The sequence below is a fragment of the Phaethon aethereus genome (genome assembly GCF_964289735.1).
Source record: "Phaethon aethereus genome assembly, chromosome: 11".
NCBI lineage: Eukaryota > Metazoa > Chordata > Aves > Phaethontiformes > Phaethontidae > Phaethon > Phaethon aethereus.
The window spans coordinates 1,605,567-1,622,096 of NC_138587.1; the positions used below are offsets into that span (position 1 = coordinate 1,605,567).

The 16,530-nt window shown below is 45.3% G+C and overlaps 1 protein-coding gene across 2 annotated transcripts in view; it reads right to left on the bottom strand.

The window, feature by feature from the left end:
• The window catches only part of GRM7 (glutamate metabotropic receptor 7), a gene marked incomplete at its 3' end in the record, with an annotated part of 304,230 nt that overhangs the window by 56,146 nt on the left and 231,554 nt on the right, over window positions 1-16,530 (bottom strand). For both annotated transcript variants that reach the window (XM_082004663.1, XM_082004662.1), the window contains exon 8: window positions 12,230-13,165. In XM_082004663.1, coding sequence (XP_081860789.1) covers window positions 12,230-13,165 — 936 coding nt within the window. The remainder of the gene's footprint in view (window positions 1-12,229; window positions 13,166-16,530) is intronic.

A 16,530-nucleotide genomic window follows, 5' to 3' on the forward strand; every position in this document is an offset into this window, starting at 1 on the left:
CCTTCAAGACACGGTTTAGGGAACATGGTGGCGCTGGATTGATGGTTGGACTTGATGATCTTGAAGGTCCTTTCCAACCTAGTGATTCTGTGACTCTGTGAAGAGAATCGGGGTTGCAGGAATATATCAATATCTCTGGGAAACCACATCGTCTTTGTAATGCACTTATCTCAAGCCTCACATACACAGGAAACACAAAATAACCATTAAAATAGATTATCACAAATTGAAACTATCTTCAAAGATGTTCAAATAAACCTACCCTCCCCTGCTCTGAGCAAATGAGATAATTTTATGATTACTTCCTCGTAAACTAACTTTGAGGAGCTATTTTATAATCATTCAGTTACCCCTTATTCAAATACGTAGCTACCTTGAGGTATATTCGCACTATTTGGAAATGCTATATGTAAAAGGAAATTTTTACAAACCTAAGCCAGGGTTTTGCAAGACTGAGTTTTTACCGTTGCTAGCACTGAAATACAGCAAGCTTGAAAAAATCCCCCACTAACGCCCAACAGCAGTTGCATGGTCGATGCAACAGCTCTGCTGGAGAAATTACATTGTCAGCTCAAGTGAGTTTGACATCGCGGAGATATCAAAACGCAAGCAAAGAGAAAAGTTTCATCAACAAAGTAATTACTCTTCTGGACTCAATGGAACCGCAATTATTTCACGGCGAGGTGTTGTCAGTTTACGCTGCAGATAAGAACTGTTACGTAACACTGACAGGGGCCTATGCAGAGATTGCTTTTCATATGCAAAACTCTCCTGGCACTTCTCCATTTTCAAAAAAAGTCAGGAACCAAATAAAGTACATGTCAACACTATGCATTAAACACCGACACACTTCTCCCCTTAAAAATTCAGTCGCTTTTTAGCCAGAGAGAGTTAAGCATGCACTAGAAATCACAGAGCGAAAAGCTGCCCTCGGTCCACGCCTCCCCTCGGCGCCTTTTCAGAGTAAGTCCCGTGCTCGCGTGTAGTCACGGGGCAGCGACGGCCGTGCACCGCAGCGAGCCGAGAGAGACGGCGTGCCCGCAGCGTCACGGGCAAACGCCTCCGGGGCTCAGCACAGGTTCGGTGAAAAGGCGACAAAAGATTCCCGAGTCTGCTGTTCCGGGCAACTTGAGATTGCTCCTGCCTTGTGGCTCTCAGTTAACTGGGCAAAATGGAAACATGGAAGGCTGAGGCGGAGGCTCTGACTCCCGGCTTTGACACAGCGGGTCGGCTGCTCTAGCCTGCACCAGCGGCGTGGGAGAAGAGCTCTCCCCGGATGCCCACGACAAGTATTGATCTACGGTTTTGCCCCAGAACATGCCCTTCCTCCCCCAGGGCGGCCCCTGCAGCAGCATGTCCTGCCATGCCGCCTTCTCAGGGACCTGCCGTTTCTCTTCAAGGGGAGGATACGTTCAGCTGCACATTTTTGGTCTGGTTAAGAGGTTCGGAGAGGGAGACCACAGGACACAGCAGGGAATTCGGCAGCCCTGTCGCGTCGTGCCCCTGGTCACAGAACTGGTGACTCTTTCCGGATTTAGGTGGGTGTATTTCCCCCTCTATAATGCACGCTCCTTTCTGGGTTCCATTTATTTTCCCATCTTCCAAATCAGATTTTTTCTGTCTCCTCAACACAGAAGGGAATGGAAACAGCTAGAATTATGACAGCGGAGAGATCCCTCACTTGCTACATCAGACATCAAAGCAGCATGCTCGCAGGCTTCAAAGAGTCCCTCGGTGATGGCAGAACTACCGCGGGGTTGCTAACAAAGTCGTTTCTGCTTAAACGAACACATCTCTGTTATGAGACAGCCACATACAAATTTTAATGTAGTACTATTACTCCATTATGAAGATACCTGCTTCAATAATTGAAAATTTCACAAAATGAATCGATCGTTAATTATCTTTTAGCTTTCACCTGTACATTCCTGTACGGCTATTACTGTATAAGCACAAACACAATTACTGCACGGCTTATACCTGACCAACGGTTGGTGGCATCCCGTCATCGGAAATGTACACCTTCCTCCTTAGGTAATCATGTGGAACATGACTGTGGCCTTGGGCTCTGCCTGCTCAGTGTTTTCAATTACATTTTACTACAAAAGTACGTATTAACATTAAAGGAGCATTACAATGCAGCAAATGTGATAAACCAGATCAATGTTAGATGCACCTTATGCTTCCGTTGTTTCAAGAATAATCACCATTAATTTATAGTCTTCTGAGGAGCAGCTAATTACTCTAATCATCTCTCATTTCACCCAGAGCATGCACTTTTTCCTGTTACCTAGCTTTAAATACCTGCCTTGACAATGGAGACAGAACAGACCTGCAATTTCAGCCGTCCTGCAGCCTTTTTGCTGGCTGGGCTGAACTTCGAAGGTGCTGAACACAGCCAGATGCCCGGACGGGAGGTCTCCCAGACCGGATCAACGGCGGGTAGAAATCCCTCTTCCCGCCGAGTCCTGACTTGGGAATACGACGCAGCGCCGTGGCTATGTTGTGCGCTTCCGAATAGATTGATCACCAAAACGTCCTCACTCTTCCCGTCATTGCAGATGCTGCTTTGAAGAGCACGGGTGTCAACTCTCACATCCTGTCAAATCCCGGGTGATTGTTTTCTGCCTGGTTTGAAACGCCCAATCTTCCCCAGCTGACGATGCCGTTACTACTGTGGTTAGTGCAAGCCGGGAGGGCACTCTGCCGTGCCCCACCGATGAGGGAACATAGATAGAACCGCACACACTGCCCGCCTTAAGCTGTATTTCCGAGTGCTGCTAAAATTGCTACATACCAGCTGATACGGTGCTTCTAACCTGTAGTTTTTAAATCCATCTGTAAAATGCTTCAGGTTTCTTCAGCATGCAAGGAACTGTTATTACTGTTATTATTGTATTCATTTCTGAAACACTCCAACCTTTGCCTGGCTGAACATTACACAAATTAGTGGTGGATGATAAAAATCCCGAATCATGATATAGTTCCAGAAATAAGTGAAAACTGAAGCTTTTAAAACACATTTAAATATACAGAGATATTGTCCCACCACTCATTGTTTTCTACCCAGCGTAGAAATGCAATTACAAGAAATTTCATGGCAACATATTAATACACCATTTCAGTCTCACTTCAGAGAGTAGCAAAACTTCAGAAAATATTTAGTGCCTTACAAAGTGACTCAAAGCGCTTTTGAAATCCCGAGTGTCAAGCCCGGTGCATAGACATGCAGCTCCACCAGCGTAAGCGAGACCGTACCCGGATGTCCCAGGGCCAGGCCCGTCTCTCCTAGAGGGGTTGGCCCCGGCACATCCTGCATAGCCACAAAGTAAAACAGCTTCAGGTTTTCTTAAAAAATACAGCCACCACCCAGAAGTAAGTCTATCTTCCATCATGCATCTCGGAGCCAAAGCGCCTTCACCTGCCCCATCCCCTGCTGAGGAGAGTCACGCTCGTCCTCCGCGGGAGCAGGTACAACTTTGCGCCGCAGCAGCTCCGGCATCGCCAACCCGAGCAGCGGACGCTCAGTCGCCCCCAGCCCCGACCAGTGGGGAGAGCAGGACACCAGCTGTATCCACCTCCCAACCGTGCCGGCATCAACCAGTCTCACTGCTTTTTGGATCTAAGCTTTAATTTGGCTTTCTCTTCACGAGCCCTAAGACGTTTCCTGTCATGGCCAATGGAAGTGGCAAATAACCACACTTCTCTCTGCTATACCGAAGCATTAGGGTTTGGTATACCCAGAAATCCCAGCTGCCCCAGTTTAGGCCACTACAATTTTGCTTCACTTCTGTCTTTTTTCCTTTGTCTTTTTTTTTTTTCCCCCTTTCTTTTTTCATATCCTTTTTTCTTGCGGCAACCTACTAAGCAGAGGGAGATAGGACAGGTATTCCTGACGAGGCCGTCTAATCCCTGAAGTGACCAGTAAGCACTGTGAAGCAATGCAGTCAGTGCTATTATATGTTTCTTGAGCTGTGCTCTCCCGTAGGAGTTCTTAAAAGCGGCTGCTAAAGGCCACGAGCCAGCTATACTTAGTAAGTGGTGGGTCTATGAGTGTCTGTTTGTTTAGGGATGAAACCTCCCACCAAAACACCGGGGACAGAGAAACAAGCGTGTGGCAAAAGATCGATGACTCCAGAACTCAAAGTTCCTGTAGCCCTCTCTGCTTCAATGCTACGTATGTAAGTACGGATTTATTTATTTATTTATTTTTAGGATCAAATCATTAGTAGCAGTGACACGTTACAAGCCTTTTGCGCTATTTTTCGACTAGTAGCAGCATCCCTTTCCACTTGGAAGACAGAATGAATGCAGAAGGTAATAAAATAAATCTTATTGAGAACTTTACTGAGAAGTTGTAAGTTGAAGATTTGATTAGTTCTACAGAAATTAACTTTGAAAGTCTATAGACTCTTCAAGGTATTCACAAGGGTTTTTTATATACTTTTACAGTAGTACTCATATATACCCTGATAAAAATACAGGCCACCAGGATCATTTTTGTAATAAAGGTTGTCACCAAAAAAAATCCACTGATTATCTAATTTCTAGGTTTCAAAGAACATTTAATTTTCTCTGAATTAAAATGAAACATTATGTGCTCACTGTCAATTGCCCAATACTCCACAAAAGTGGACTTGAGTGTATACTCGTTTCTTGGAGGATCTCCAGCCCTTACAGCTCCAGCCTGGAGGGCCTTAACTGAAATGAGGTGAAGCTGCTTTTCAGTTCAGGCTTGTCTCAGGACAGCTCTAACGTCACTTCATTCTATTCCATGCTTTTCTCAGGGATACAATCTTGAGGCTGGATAAAATTAAGAACTTCAGCATCTGAACATGCAGATCCCTAAGATAAAGAAGTGATTGGCAAACTGAAAGCATATCAATGAGAGATATTAGTATTTGTGGTTAATAAGTTTTATGCAGGCACTATTACTGGAACGCTTCTTTAAACGAAAGCTACAATCCATGACTGTCCTGGCACGAGCCCTGAATTACGGTAGATTCAAAGTCACATTCCCTGTCAGCCTCAAAGCCTGATTTTCTCCACCATCCTACAGTATGGAACCAACAAATCTTGCACTAAAATCCTCATAACTCCAAGATCCACATATGTAGAATTGCTATAGCAACTGTCATCTCAAGCCTTCCCAGGGGAGAAAATAAATGCGTGTCCTACCTGGTTAATCGGTATTTGTGTTGCAGAGAATGGAAGGTTAACTTAGTTTCACCGAAAAATAGAACATATACTAAAGTGCTGCGGTGTTAATGTGACATTATTTAATCTGAATAAGAATTCACTTCAAATTATAGTATTTATGCAACATGCAACACAATAAGTAAGAATGTTGCTGCCAAATATACCTGACTTGCCCTGCTTCTTGGTTTGAATAAAATGGGCATTAAAAAAAAAATAGAGAAACAGGAAGGAAGGTGGAAGAGTAGATGGGATTAAGGACTTCAAATTTCATAGTGGTTGTATTGCAATTAAAAAAAAACCCACACAACCAAAGGTTCCTGCAATCTGGATGCAGAAATAAACTGATGGAAAATGATGGGTGCACGGTCAACTTTTCCCCACTTCTCTTCATTCTAAGATGAATAAAGCTCCCATGCAGGAAGACCACACTGGCTGAGAAACCATCATCATTCACTCAGAGTCATGATTATGATTTTTGTAACTTGAAGAAGTCCTGAAAATACTTCGTGAAAAAATCCCATTTGGAGAATATATTCAGGAGCATGTTGACAGTTATTACTAGCTTGTAGACATATCCAGAAATGTATTATTTTAATCTTAGCAATTACTAAATAAAAGTAATCAGAGCTATGAGGCAACAAAATCTCTGTGAAAGATAAAAATATAACGATGACATATGCCTCTATATTAGTTCAATGACATAATTTGAGAAAATAAGATGTTAGGGGAATATTCAACAAGCACAACTACATCTGTACATGGTTAAAAGAGTACAGATATGGACTTCAAACCTGCAGAGACAACCATTTCTTTCAATCTAATAGGTTATAGCTCTGGCAAGTTTCCAAATTGCATTTCTCCTTCAAAACCTGAAGAGCACGCTCACAGGAAGCCATACGTCTGTACGCACTAGAAGGGATGCCATCAGTCTGAGTAAAATGCCGAACACGCTTGTAGAGTAATGCAAAGCAGCGTTAGGTTTTGGGCAAGCGAAGTACCCAAGTGCGTTCTGGCACGTCTGCTCCATAAAGCAGATTGATGTTCAGGTTTGCCACTAAAGGGATCTAATTTTTCAGTATTACATTCTAAGGATTCAGGAAATTTAATCTAAGCAACTGTGTGTGTATCTATATGGTAATACTAAATAACTGCGGGAGAAGAAATAGTTTGTGGACTCATAGACCTTCATGGAGCTGAACATTGTTAGAAGAAAGGGAGAACACAGTGGCCAGAAAACCCCACCCTGGCCAAGGCTATTTAACACAAACCCACAGGCAATTCCTCCTGCCCGATTAGTCTCTACACCACCACCGATACACCCCTATGCAACACTTCCACAGTCCCCTATTGCATCCTTCCTGGGAAATTTTTTTCAGAAAAAGAGATTATTTCCAAAAACGTGCTTTAAATGTGGGATGTGCTTTTTATCTGAGCTACCCACTTAGGAGATCCTCCTGCAGACGAGGAGGAGGAGGGGGACGAGGCGCCACCGGCCAGGCTTTAGGCAGGCTCTCTAGGCTTTGCCGCCAGGCTGCGAAGCGGCTCTGCCGCCTGCCCGGGGCGAGCGGGACCGCGGGGCGCGCGCGGGCAGAGCCGCGCCGCGTCGCTCCGTCCGTGTCGCCGCTGAAGGCACTGACCGAGGACGCCGCGCACGGGTCTGGGCGGCGTTCCTCTATCTGCCTGCCTCAGCCGACTTAATATTCACTTAATCGTAAGTACAACGATGCTACGTGACAAAGGTTAAAAAAACGGTAATAAGAAGTGTTGAAAAGTGCTGCTTTTCCTAACAATAAATTGACTTCTATTTACAGAAAAAGCAAACCAGTATTTTAAGAACTCTACATATCACATTAATTTAACTACAGATGCTTTTTACCCTTTACTTTGCTTTTACAGTGAAAGTATTGCCTCCGGAAATCTGCAACGGTGCAAGTTTTAAAAATATTTACATTGCGAGAGAGACTAATAATAAAAAAGCAAACTATTACTGTCACCTATGAAGCGTTAGGGCATATCACATGCTCTGCCGTGCTGCTGCTCTTTACAGTATCTGCAAAAGGAAAGCAAAAAAACCCCAAAACAAAATAAGAAATGAAGATGTGACTTTGTGAAACCAGGTTAATCTCAAATACATCTCCTGAAACATCGCTCAAGCCGGGGCACGCGGCCGGGGAAACGCGGCATCCCCGCGGCAGCGAGCCGCAGCATCCCCCGGCGTGGGGCTCCGCGGCGCTGCCCACAGCGCGGCAGAGCTCCCCGTGCCGCACGGGGGGACTTGGCCCCAAGCCGCCGGCCCCGACCAGCCCCGGCAGTCCCCCACGGCAGCGCCTTGCCTCTGGAAACGAGTCAACATCAGAAACAGGTAACCAAAGTGGATGCAGAACCGACGACGAGGCTGCAGGGACTAATTAATCCCCGGTGCAGGGCACGAGGTGCAGCTTCCCGCAGGACGCGTTCCCGCACCGCTCGCAGCCCTTCCCATCCTCGCACTTTCGTACTCTAAAATTTTGACTCAGTTTGGCTTATTGATTTAGCCGTGCTTCGCCTGACCTTACGGAGCAATCTGTGCTCTTTCCAAGTGCCACTTCGTATTGACTCTGCCGGGGAGCTATGACTCCTATAATTGGTTTAACAGCTCTTAGAGGCCACTTTGCTTCTGAGAAGATACCCACACATCCGCGGAGAATTTAAAATAGTTTTGTTGTCAAAAACAATTACACCAGGAGCATAAAAAAAGCAGCGTTTCATCCCTACAGCCCCTCTCCAAACTTCTGGGTTAACCAGCTGAGCAAGACCAAAGCAGGTCCTGGGCAGCAGGCAGGATGCCGTCCCCTGTCCTCAACCCCAAAACCCACCGACCCTTCCGCTGATGATGGTTTTGATCGTTAGGAGCTGCTCAGAGTTGAACAGTGAGTGTCCCCCTCTTCTCTGCATGGAGCCCTCTCTATATTTAGTGGCTTTCTACCAAATACATACTAGAGGAAGCACCTTTCTGAGCAAAGGCATGGCACGATTCCAGTCGCCAGTACTGTGCCCTGGCCCTCACAGGTTACAGCAGCATCCTAGGATGCATAATAACAGTTACAGGAAAACACACGCACAAAAAAAAACAAACCCCAGGCCGAAACACAACCCCTAGACAACAGCAGTGGCTCCCACGTATGGAGCAACAGCTACGGGAGCATTGCATCAAAGCCGAAGAAACCCAAAGAATGGGGAAACGTGGTAAGGACAGCCACGTCACTAGGGAACGACATGCTGCGTTACCGGACGAAGCCTATGAATTATAACTGACCATGTGTTTTCTGAATTTTTAGATAGCAGACAAAGAAACTGGCTGAGTAAATGCAAGCTGTAAAACAGTCGGGAATTTGCTTTTTCCATGTGCCACCTCCCATACACTGAATGTTTTATCTCCATCCTGTAGCGCAAGCTCTGATATCTGGCCTGCCTCAAATCAGACCACCTCCCTCCAGTCTGCTGCAAATGCTACTGCTTGAATTATTTGCCTTTTATGAATTACTTGCAGCATACATCTAGTCCTTTTCTGTTGTTGTTATTTTCTACACTGAACGAGGTAGGTCTTTTCAATATGCTTTCTACCAATCAACATTATGCTTGTATTTATTGATAAAATAAAATAAATCCATACAATGAAAATCACAACATTATATATAACACCATTTCTCAGTTTAAAGGATTGTGTTGCATGAGATTTTTCAGCAGGTGCAATTTCCATTTCGGCAAAGACCTGTGTGGCTAAGCTTAAACATAATATTTTCCAGAGAAAATACCTGACAGGAAATCACTAGCAATCACAAAAAAGTACAACCCCCTCGCCCCCACTCAGAAAAAGCGAGACAGAAAAGAGAGCGAAGCAACAAAGCTGCTGCAGCTTGATCTGCGCGTGGAGCGGGAGGGGGAAAAGCCCCAGCAGCAAAGCACAGAGCACTCAGCGTGGGCAGAGCGTCCCGGCCAGACGCCGCAGCCAGCGCCTGCCGGCTGGGAGAGCCGCGCGGACCGTCGGCAGGGGCCGTACGCAAGCGCACTCGTGCGTGTGGCACGCGTGCCCATTGCGCGGGTATGAGCACGCTGGACGGTTCGCTGGACGCAACATGGCGGCTTTCCGTCCGAGGAACTGCCGTAAGCCCCAGCAGCACGCGAGGGGTTTGGGCTGTGACAGCTGGCAGACAGCGAAGCGCCCTGTCCCGAACGCCCGCTGCGCGGGGGCTGCGGCCGGCGGCTCTGTGCCACGGCGTGGGACGGTCCCCTGGGCTGGAGCCCAGCGAAGCCAAGGGCTGTTGACTTTGCCCAGTACCCTCTTCCGTGCTCCGCATGAAATAATCATCGTCTCTTTTGCTGTCCTACACGAATTCGTACATGAATCTTACGCTGTCAAAGAAGTACGGGGTAATTCATCTCTGTGACTACATGGAAACCTAAAGCTTTCGCTGCTAAATCGTCTTCAGTGCTGGCAACAGCCTTTGAAATTCTTTGGGTCCTTCTATCACCTGGTTAAATCTTCGCAGACGACAATTTAAGGCACTTCGTCTTGGTCACCTGCAGGCCTAAAGCATTCCCAGGCGGGGAGCACAAAAGCTGCGCGGTCCTCCCCGCGTCAGACCAAAGGCACAAACGGGCCCAACTGCCTGGAAAGCCGCTTACGCTGTTCCTCACCTCTCCCTCGACGGGGAGGGCAGAGGTGTCTGAAGCACCTGTAAGCCTTGGCAGACCTCCTCGGCAGTTGAAATGAATTCCCTTTAGGGATGCAAGGGCTGCCCGTAAAGCCCATCGCAGAGGTGAGGCGATACGTGAAAACCTCCACAACCTGGGCGATCCCCTCTTCCACCGGCGAACTGAGGCCCAAGCAATCGCAGGTCTCCGTATAGCCAACCTCCTGGATTGCAAAGGACAAAGCTCCGGTGCAGGCACCTTCCTATGGAAGAGACTTCCAGCCAGAGCACGGACCCACCTCAGTGCCACCACCGCTGTCTTCCTGCAATTCCATTTCAATAACCCCTAAGTTCAGCAGCTGCAAATTTGGAAATGATAGTCCCGGCACAAAATGAGATGTGAAATTCACTCACTCGTTTAAAAGGTCCAATTTTATCCACAGCAGAGAGCTTGTGTTAAAGAAGAAACGTCAAATAAAGATAGAGGGAGGGAAAAAAGTAGCAAGAAGCCAAAGCTCCTTCCTGCACAGGGAAGCTTGGGTTCAGTGAGTGGGATAACTGGCAGTATGCTACTAAATCCATGCAAGATCTTTGGGAGAGCGTTTGAGGCGAGGTCAACAATGCCTAGATCCAGCTGGAGTACGCCACGTGTAAGGAGACGCGGCACTGGCTTCCTCTGGGCGGGGAGGTAGATGGGGTCAGGGCTGGGGAGGGTAAAACGGTCTGACAGCGGTTCAGGACAGCCTGGTATTTTCATTTCTCCCTAAGGACTAGGCTTACAGGTGCTTGCCAAATCACTCTGAACTTACAGCTGTCCCCAAACAAGATTGAGAGAGAAGTAAAACCAGATCTCTACCACCAAGCATCAGCTGGAGCCGCTTGGCAGTGAGGGGAGCACGCAGGAGGGGCCCGGGGGTAACCGAAGGCGCGATGCTCGGGCGCTCGCGGTTCCGTTTAGCCCTGGACGCTCTAACAGCAGATCGATTTTTCACCTCTTGAATGCTGTCCTCAAAATGCACAAAGCAACTAACGTCCTTCCTTTTTAAATACTTCTAAGTGCAAATCTGAAAAGGTTTTTCTTGCCAAGAGACCTTCCAGCAATGTTCTGGAAAATCAATCATATCGTCCTCTGGCTGTTTATTGCCTTCCTTCTCCAAGGCCATCACCCTCAACAATAAATATCATGGGAAGAGGGAGTGACTTTCTCCTTGTTACTTTGCGTGAGACAAAAGAGAGACTGTTAATGTTTGTACCTAAACCATCACGGCATCAGCTGCAACACACGGGGTTGGGATCCCAGCAAAGCTGATTTGATGTATCTACAAAAAGCACTTTAAACCCGATTTCCGTTGGCAGCAAAGCCCAAAGTTGCCCAAGTTTTGCACCTCTTCACATGCACGTCTGCTCTGGCTGCCGGGGCGTATTTCCCTAAGCTGCCCAGCTCCCTTCCCCAGCTGCCCGTGCCTGAGCAGCCACGAGCACGGGATGGACACGATGTGCACTTGAGCCCTGCGACAGACACGCTGCAGACTCCTCTGCGGCATCTGAAGTTTCTCAAAGCCAACGGGAATCTTTTAATCGAGTCTGATGGCGCTTTGCAATAATAAATTTTTGTAACAGCTCAACTAATGGATTAGGACCTAACGTTTGGATGCTTTTTCCTAAGTTGCCTAAGTGTAACATTTTGGACTGGCTTTTGGTGAATGAACTCCATGGGCTTAAGTGGACCTCACTTACGAGGAAAAACGACTTGGCATTCACTCCGGGACTCTGGCTATAGCCTTGACATGAGCTATAGCATAAGTCTACCTGGGCTAGTTTAAAAATAACCAGTAGAGATAGCAGTGTCAGTCTAGTCTCAGCAGCTGGAGCTCAGGGCAGACTATTTACCCTGTGGTGTAAATGTGCCCCGAGGCTGCTATTTGTGAAGCACAGCACTAATCAGACTAAGCAATGCCCTCAGTGCTGAACTCCAGAAGCACAGGAGTCTACCTGACTCTTTTTTGACAGTTTTTTTGCTTACATCTTTTATTCAAAATGATTTTAGTTAGCAGATGCCTCTTTCTGGACAATGTGACAGCTAATTCCCACTTATCCTACTGAAAAGATACAACTGAAATGGATGCAACAATAAAACTAATGGTTAATATGATTGCTATTGATCATTTGCCAGTTTATCAAATGAATAGCCCACCAGCTAAATGGAGAAGGAAAATAGTGCTATATTTTGCACGTCTCAGTAACGAGCTAACCGGATAGCTCATTTTAAAATCTATGTAAAGCTGAACATCAGTACGTAATTTATAACTGCAATGAATCTGGATACATCAGATGCACCTTTGTTCATTTTCACCTACCTTTTCAGCTGACTGGGCAGTGCCAAAAAATATTGGAATGAAGGCAAGCCATACTATACAGGTAGTGTACATAGTGAATCCAATGGGTTTAGCTTCATTAAAATTCTCTGGGACACCCCGAGTCTTGATGGCATACACAGTACACGTAACCATTAGAAGAATGCTATAACCCAAGGAACAAATGATTTGTAGATCCGTAATGTCACATTTGAGAACTCCTCTGGCTTGATCAGGGTTCATAGTTTTCTGCTCATCATAATCTACGATGATGTTGGGTGGGTCAACTGCAAACCAAATAAAGACACCTAGAAGCTGAACAGATATCAAACTCGATGTGATCGCCAGCTGCGATGTGGGGCTTATAAGCCTAGGTGCTGTCACTGACTTTTTGCCCTGTTCAAATATGCGGTAGATGCGGTTTGTTTTAGTTAACAGGGCTGCATAGCTGATGCACATCCCCAAGCCCAAGAAGATACGCCGGAAGGAGCACACTGCAACGTTTGGCTTGGCAATCATCAGAAATGTGATTATGTAGCACAGAAATATCCCTGTTAACAGGACGTAGCTGAGTTCCCTCCCAGAGGCCCGGACAATGGGAGTGTCGTTATATCTGATGAATGTCGCCATGACAAAAATGGTGGCAATAATTCCCAGCATAGCCAAGAAGACGGGTATCACAGCCCAGGGCGAGTGCCACTCCAGCTTGACGATGGGTATCGAACGGCATCCCGTTCGGTTCTCGTTGGGCCGCTCGTTGTATGAGCAGAGCAGACAAGTCACCTCGTCAGCCTGGTACTGGTAGCCGTCGCAGAGCTCGCAGTGCCAGCAGCACGGCATCCCCTTCACCATCTTCTTCCTCTCTCCCGGCTTGCAAGGCAGGCTGCAGACTGAGGACGGGACTTCACGCACTCCTTTGCCCCACTGCATTTCATCGATCTACAAGACATGTGAAATAATAGAAAGATGCTGGTTATGTAGACGTTACTGTCAGACAACCAGGGTGGGAATGGAAGGAAGAAGGACCAAGGGGGAACCTACAATGGAGAAAAAAACAAATGGATAAATTTTGTATGTAGTGGACTCCTGGAAAAGCACCGGGAACCACACACGCTAGTGTTTCTGCACAGGACCAATGCATGACTGCATTTACTGCCTTCATTTTTACTAGTAGTTAATTCTGGTGGAATGACACACGACATCAGCTAAAACAGTAGAGTGTAAACCTCTTCCTTGTTTCACAGAATATAGTAAGAACACGGCAATGGCTTGAGGGAAGGCAGGAGTTACATTCACAAAACCGCTTTCCATGCATCTAGAGTTTGGGGCTTCTTACGGAGATCAGAACAAGAGATCTCCCTTCTTGGAATTACTACTGACCAGGTTAATATTTTAAATGAGGGGGAAATGTGTCTTATATAGGGCATGGAATCAGTGAGAACGTGGCAGGATCTGCAATATGAGCCATGTAAGAAATAGGAAGGACAAAGAAAATAGCCATCAATGAAAAATGCAATAATTAGATAATATTTAATTTCAAAGTCATATTCTGCTTTTGAAATACCATACCTGCTTCCAGGAGTGCAAATTATAAATGATTACATTAAATAAATGGGAAGTTCTGCAGTCTTAAGAAACCTAAACTCCAAAGTATGTGCACAAAGGCTCCCAAACACTGCAGAAAATTAGACTCACAAATCATTTGAAAATATTCCATGCTAAAGCCATTAACCAGTTTCCAAGAACAAGGGAGCTTTAGCATTGGAGCCCCCGTGAAATAGTCCAGACTGGAACCACTGGGAAGGTCCTGGCATTCCCAGTGCCAATCCATGGCACCAATTACCAACTCAGCTGCCCAGCAAAATTTCAGTGGCTCTAACAGCTGCTCTGTGTGTGGGTGTATATGTATGGCTTTTCCAAACCCGAAACCTGATCTCCTGGGATAGATGTGAATAAGTGTTATTAAAAAAAAAAAAAATTCAGCTTTTGTTGTTGTTGTTTTTTAGGTTATTTAAATGCTTACAAGTTCCACTATTTTCCCTACAAGTAAAAAATTCTAAGATGAGTTTCTTGAATCAGCTGCCTTGATTATTAATGTATACAGGAAGAGTGGGGTTTGCAAGTATTAAATTGAAGGATTAAGTTGCACTTTCCTAATTCAATTCAAAATAGATCCTGTATCATCTTCATTTCCTACATTCAAAAAAAAAACACCCAAAGTCACACACTCCTCAAATACTATACTACCAAGAGTCTCTGCTGTGAATATTATAAAAATAATCCCTCGATAACAGATATTGTAGAGGTCTGCCACTGCTTGAGAAACTTCATTAACCTTCAATATTCCCAACTTATTCTGAAAAAAAAAGAAATAAATCCACGAACTCTTCTTTCATACTGCGCTGAGCTGAAGGTATGTAGCTTACAGAAGCTGAGGAACACTGATGATAAAGGAGAATACAAAGACTGCTTTAATTGCACTGGTAAATGGTAGTTTGGTCTTCCTGGAGCTCTTACAAGGAGCCAGGAAATCCATTTCTGTGTCCGACTAGTAGAGGCAGCAAGCCCTTTACAAACCTGGAGTTGGATTCCTAGGCTGTGCAAGAGAGCTGGAGTAAGCTGGCATGCGTGAGTGTAACTATCTGTAGGGGCACGACAAAGGACGTTAGCAGGATAGAGAACCAAAGAGATGGTGAGTAGAGAGAACCAAGGCTGAGCTTTCTGACCCATAAAGCAGGTGGGAAAAATGTAACGACAATACCTTAAGAAACCAACTGACCAACAGTTTGCATCTTCTTTCACTCTTCTTAACCACTGATTTGTATCCTGCTCTTTTAAAAAGTAGACTGAGACAGGGTACCTGTAACTTACCTGTACAGCTGGAAAGCGAGGCACGTCGATCCAGCCTGGAGCCTCCATTTTCTCTCACAGCTCTTAAACATAGAAGCCGCTTGACGCCCTTGTTACAGCATGCATCGATATGAAATGAGAAAGGCACGCTAACCGTGTGGATTTTGACCCAGTGATGAAAGGATTCTCACCGATTTTCTGCATGCTACTATCTCGCAGAACCACGGAATTATGAATGTATTATCATATTCCCCCCCCTTATGACTATGAAAGGATGAATTCCCATATTCTCGGACCTATTCCATGGCGTTTCCAGGTATCTGGCAGAGCCTAAAGGTACTTCATTCTGCGCAGATACGGTGTGTGAAGAGATAAACAGCAGACCAGGCAAAATTATGGAAAGTCCTTTTTCTGGTCTCCTGGGACGGCACCGCGATAACTGTATCACTGGCCGCCAAAAGAGGCTTCTGGCGAGAAAATGAATGATGAAAACTGCTTGTCAGATAAACCACCTGGCACCAGAGCCTGGCGTTGCGAGATGAGAATCTGAGTCAAGTTAGAGACACTTTTCCCACTCAGAAAATAATATTTTTGAAGCATTTTTTGTCTTTGAAATATATTATTTTTTCATAACTCCTTTCAGAAATGCAAACAAAAGCAATAAAATGTTCACCGGTGTATTTGGCTGCTTTAGGACCTAATAATTCTGCCTGATGTACTTTTTTTTCTGTCCCCCTTTTCCCCTCCCTCCTTCTTCCAGTTTTTACTGCTGTTTCCTTGAAATAATTTAGCTTTTGAAAACTTGAATCTAAAAAAGATTCTATTGTGGGAAGTAATTGTTATATTCAGCCATTTTATTGCATTTACTTAAATCTAAACCTGCTTATATTCAATGACTCTTCCCCAATACTTCAGTCACTATGAACAGGGAACCGCTTGCTTAACAAGTTCAGAGTTTCAAGATCAGGATCATAAAATCCTGATAAAAGAGCAAGAATAACTTTTGTCCACAACTACCGTAAGAGGCCCTTCAACACAAACAAAATAGCAGAGCATTTCATCCAGGGGCAGGAACCGCGGCGCTGCTTTGGTCGCGCCTTTCCCAACGCGTCCGCGGGTATTTTTTTTCCTTCCATTTCCCCACCTATAAGCTGGAGGTGCTGTCAACTGTAGTTATAACAAAGACCTACAAAATCTTTGAGATCCACAGAAGAAGAGTGCTATATACTTACAAATCCTACGTTTCTATAAGCAAATCTAATATGCTTTTATGCCGTAATAAAAAAGTGATTCTCTGAAAATGCTAGTCATAATCTAGAAAGGAGTAAGTAAATAATTTCAGAACTCATAAGAAAGTACTCTTACAATTAACACAAATCTTGCTTTCTTATGTAGAACCTTCCATTTCAGTCATATACAGAAATAGGACATGGAGGATTAGGGAATTTATTTTC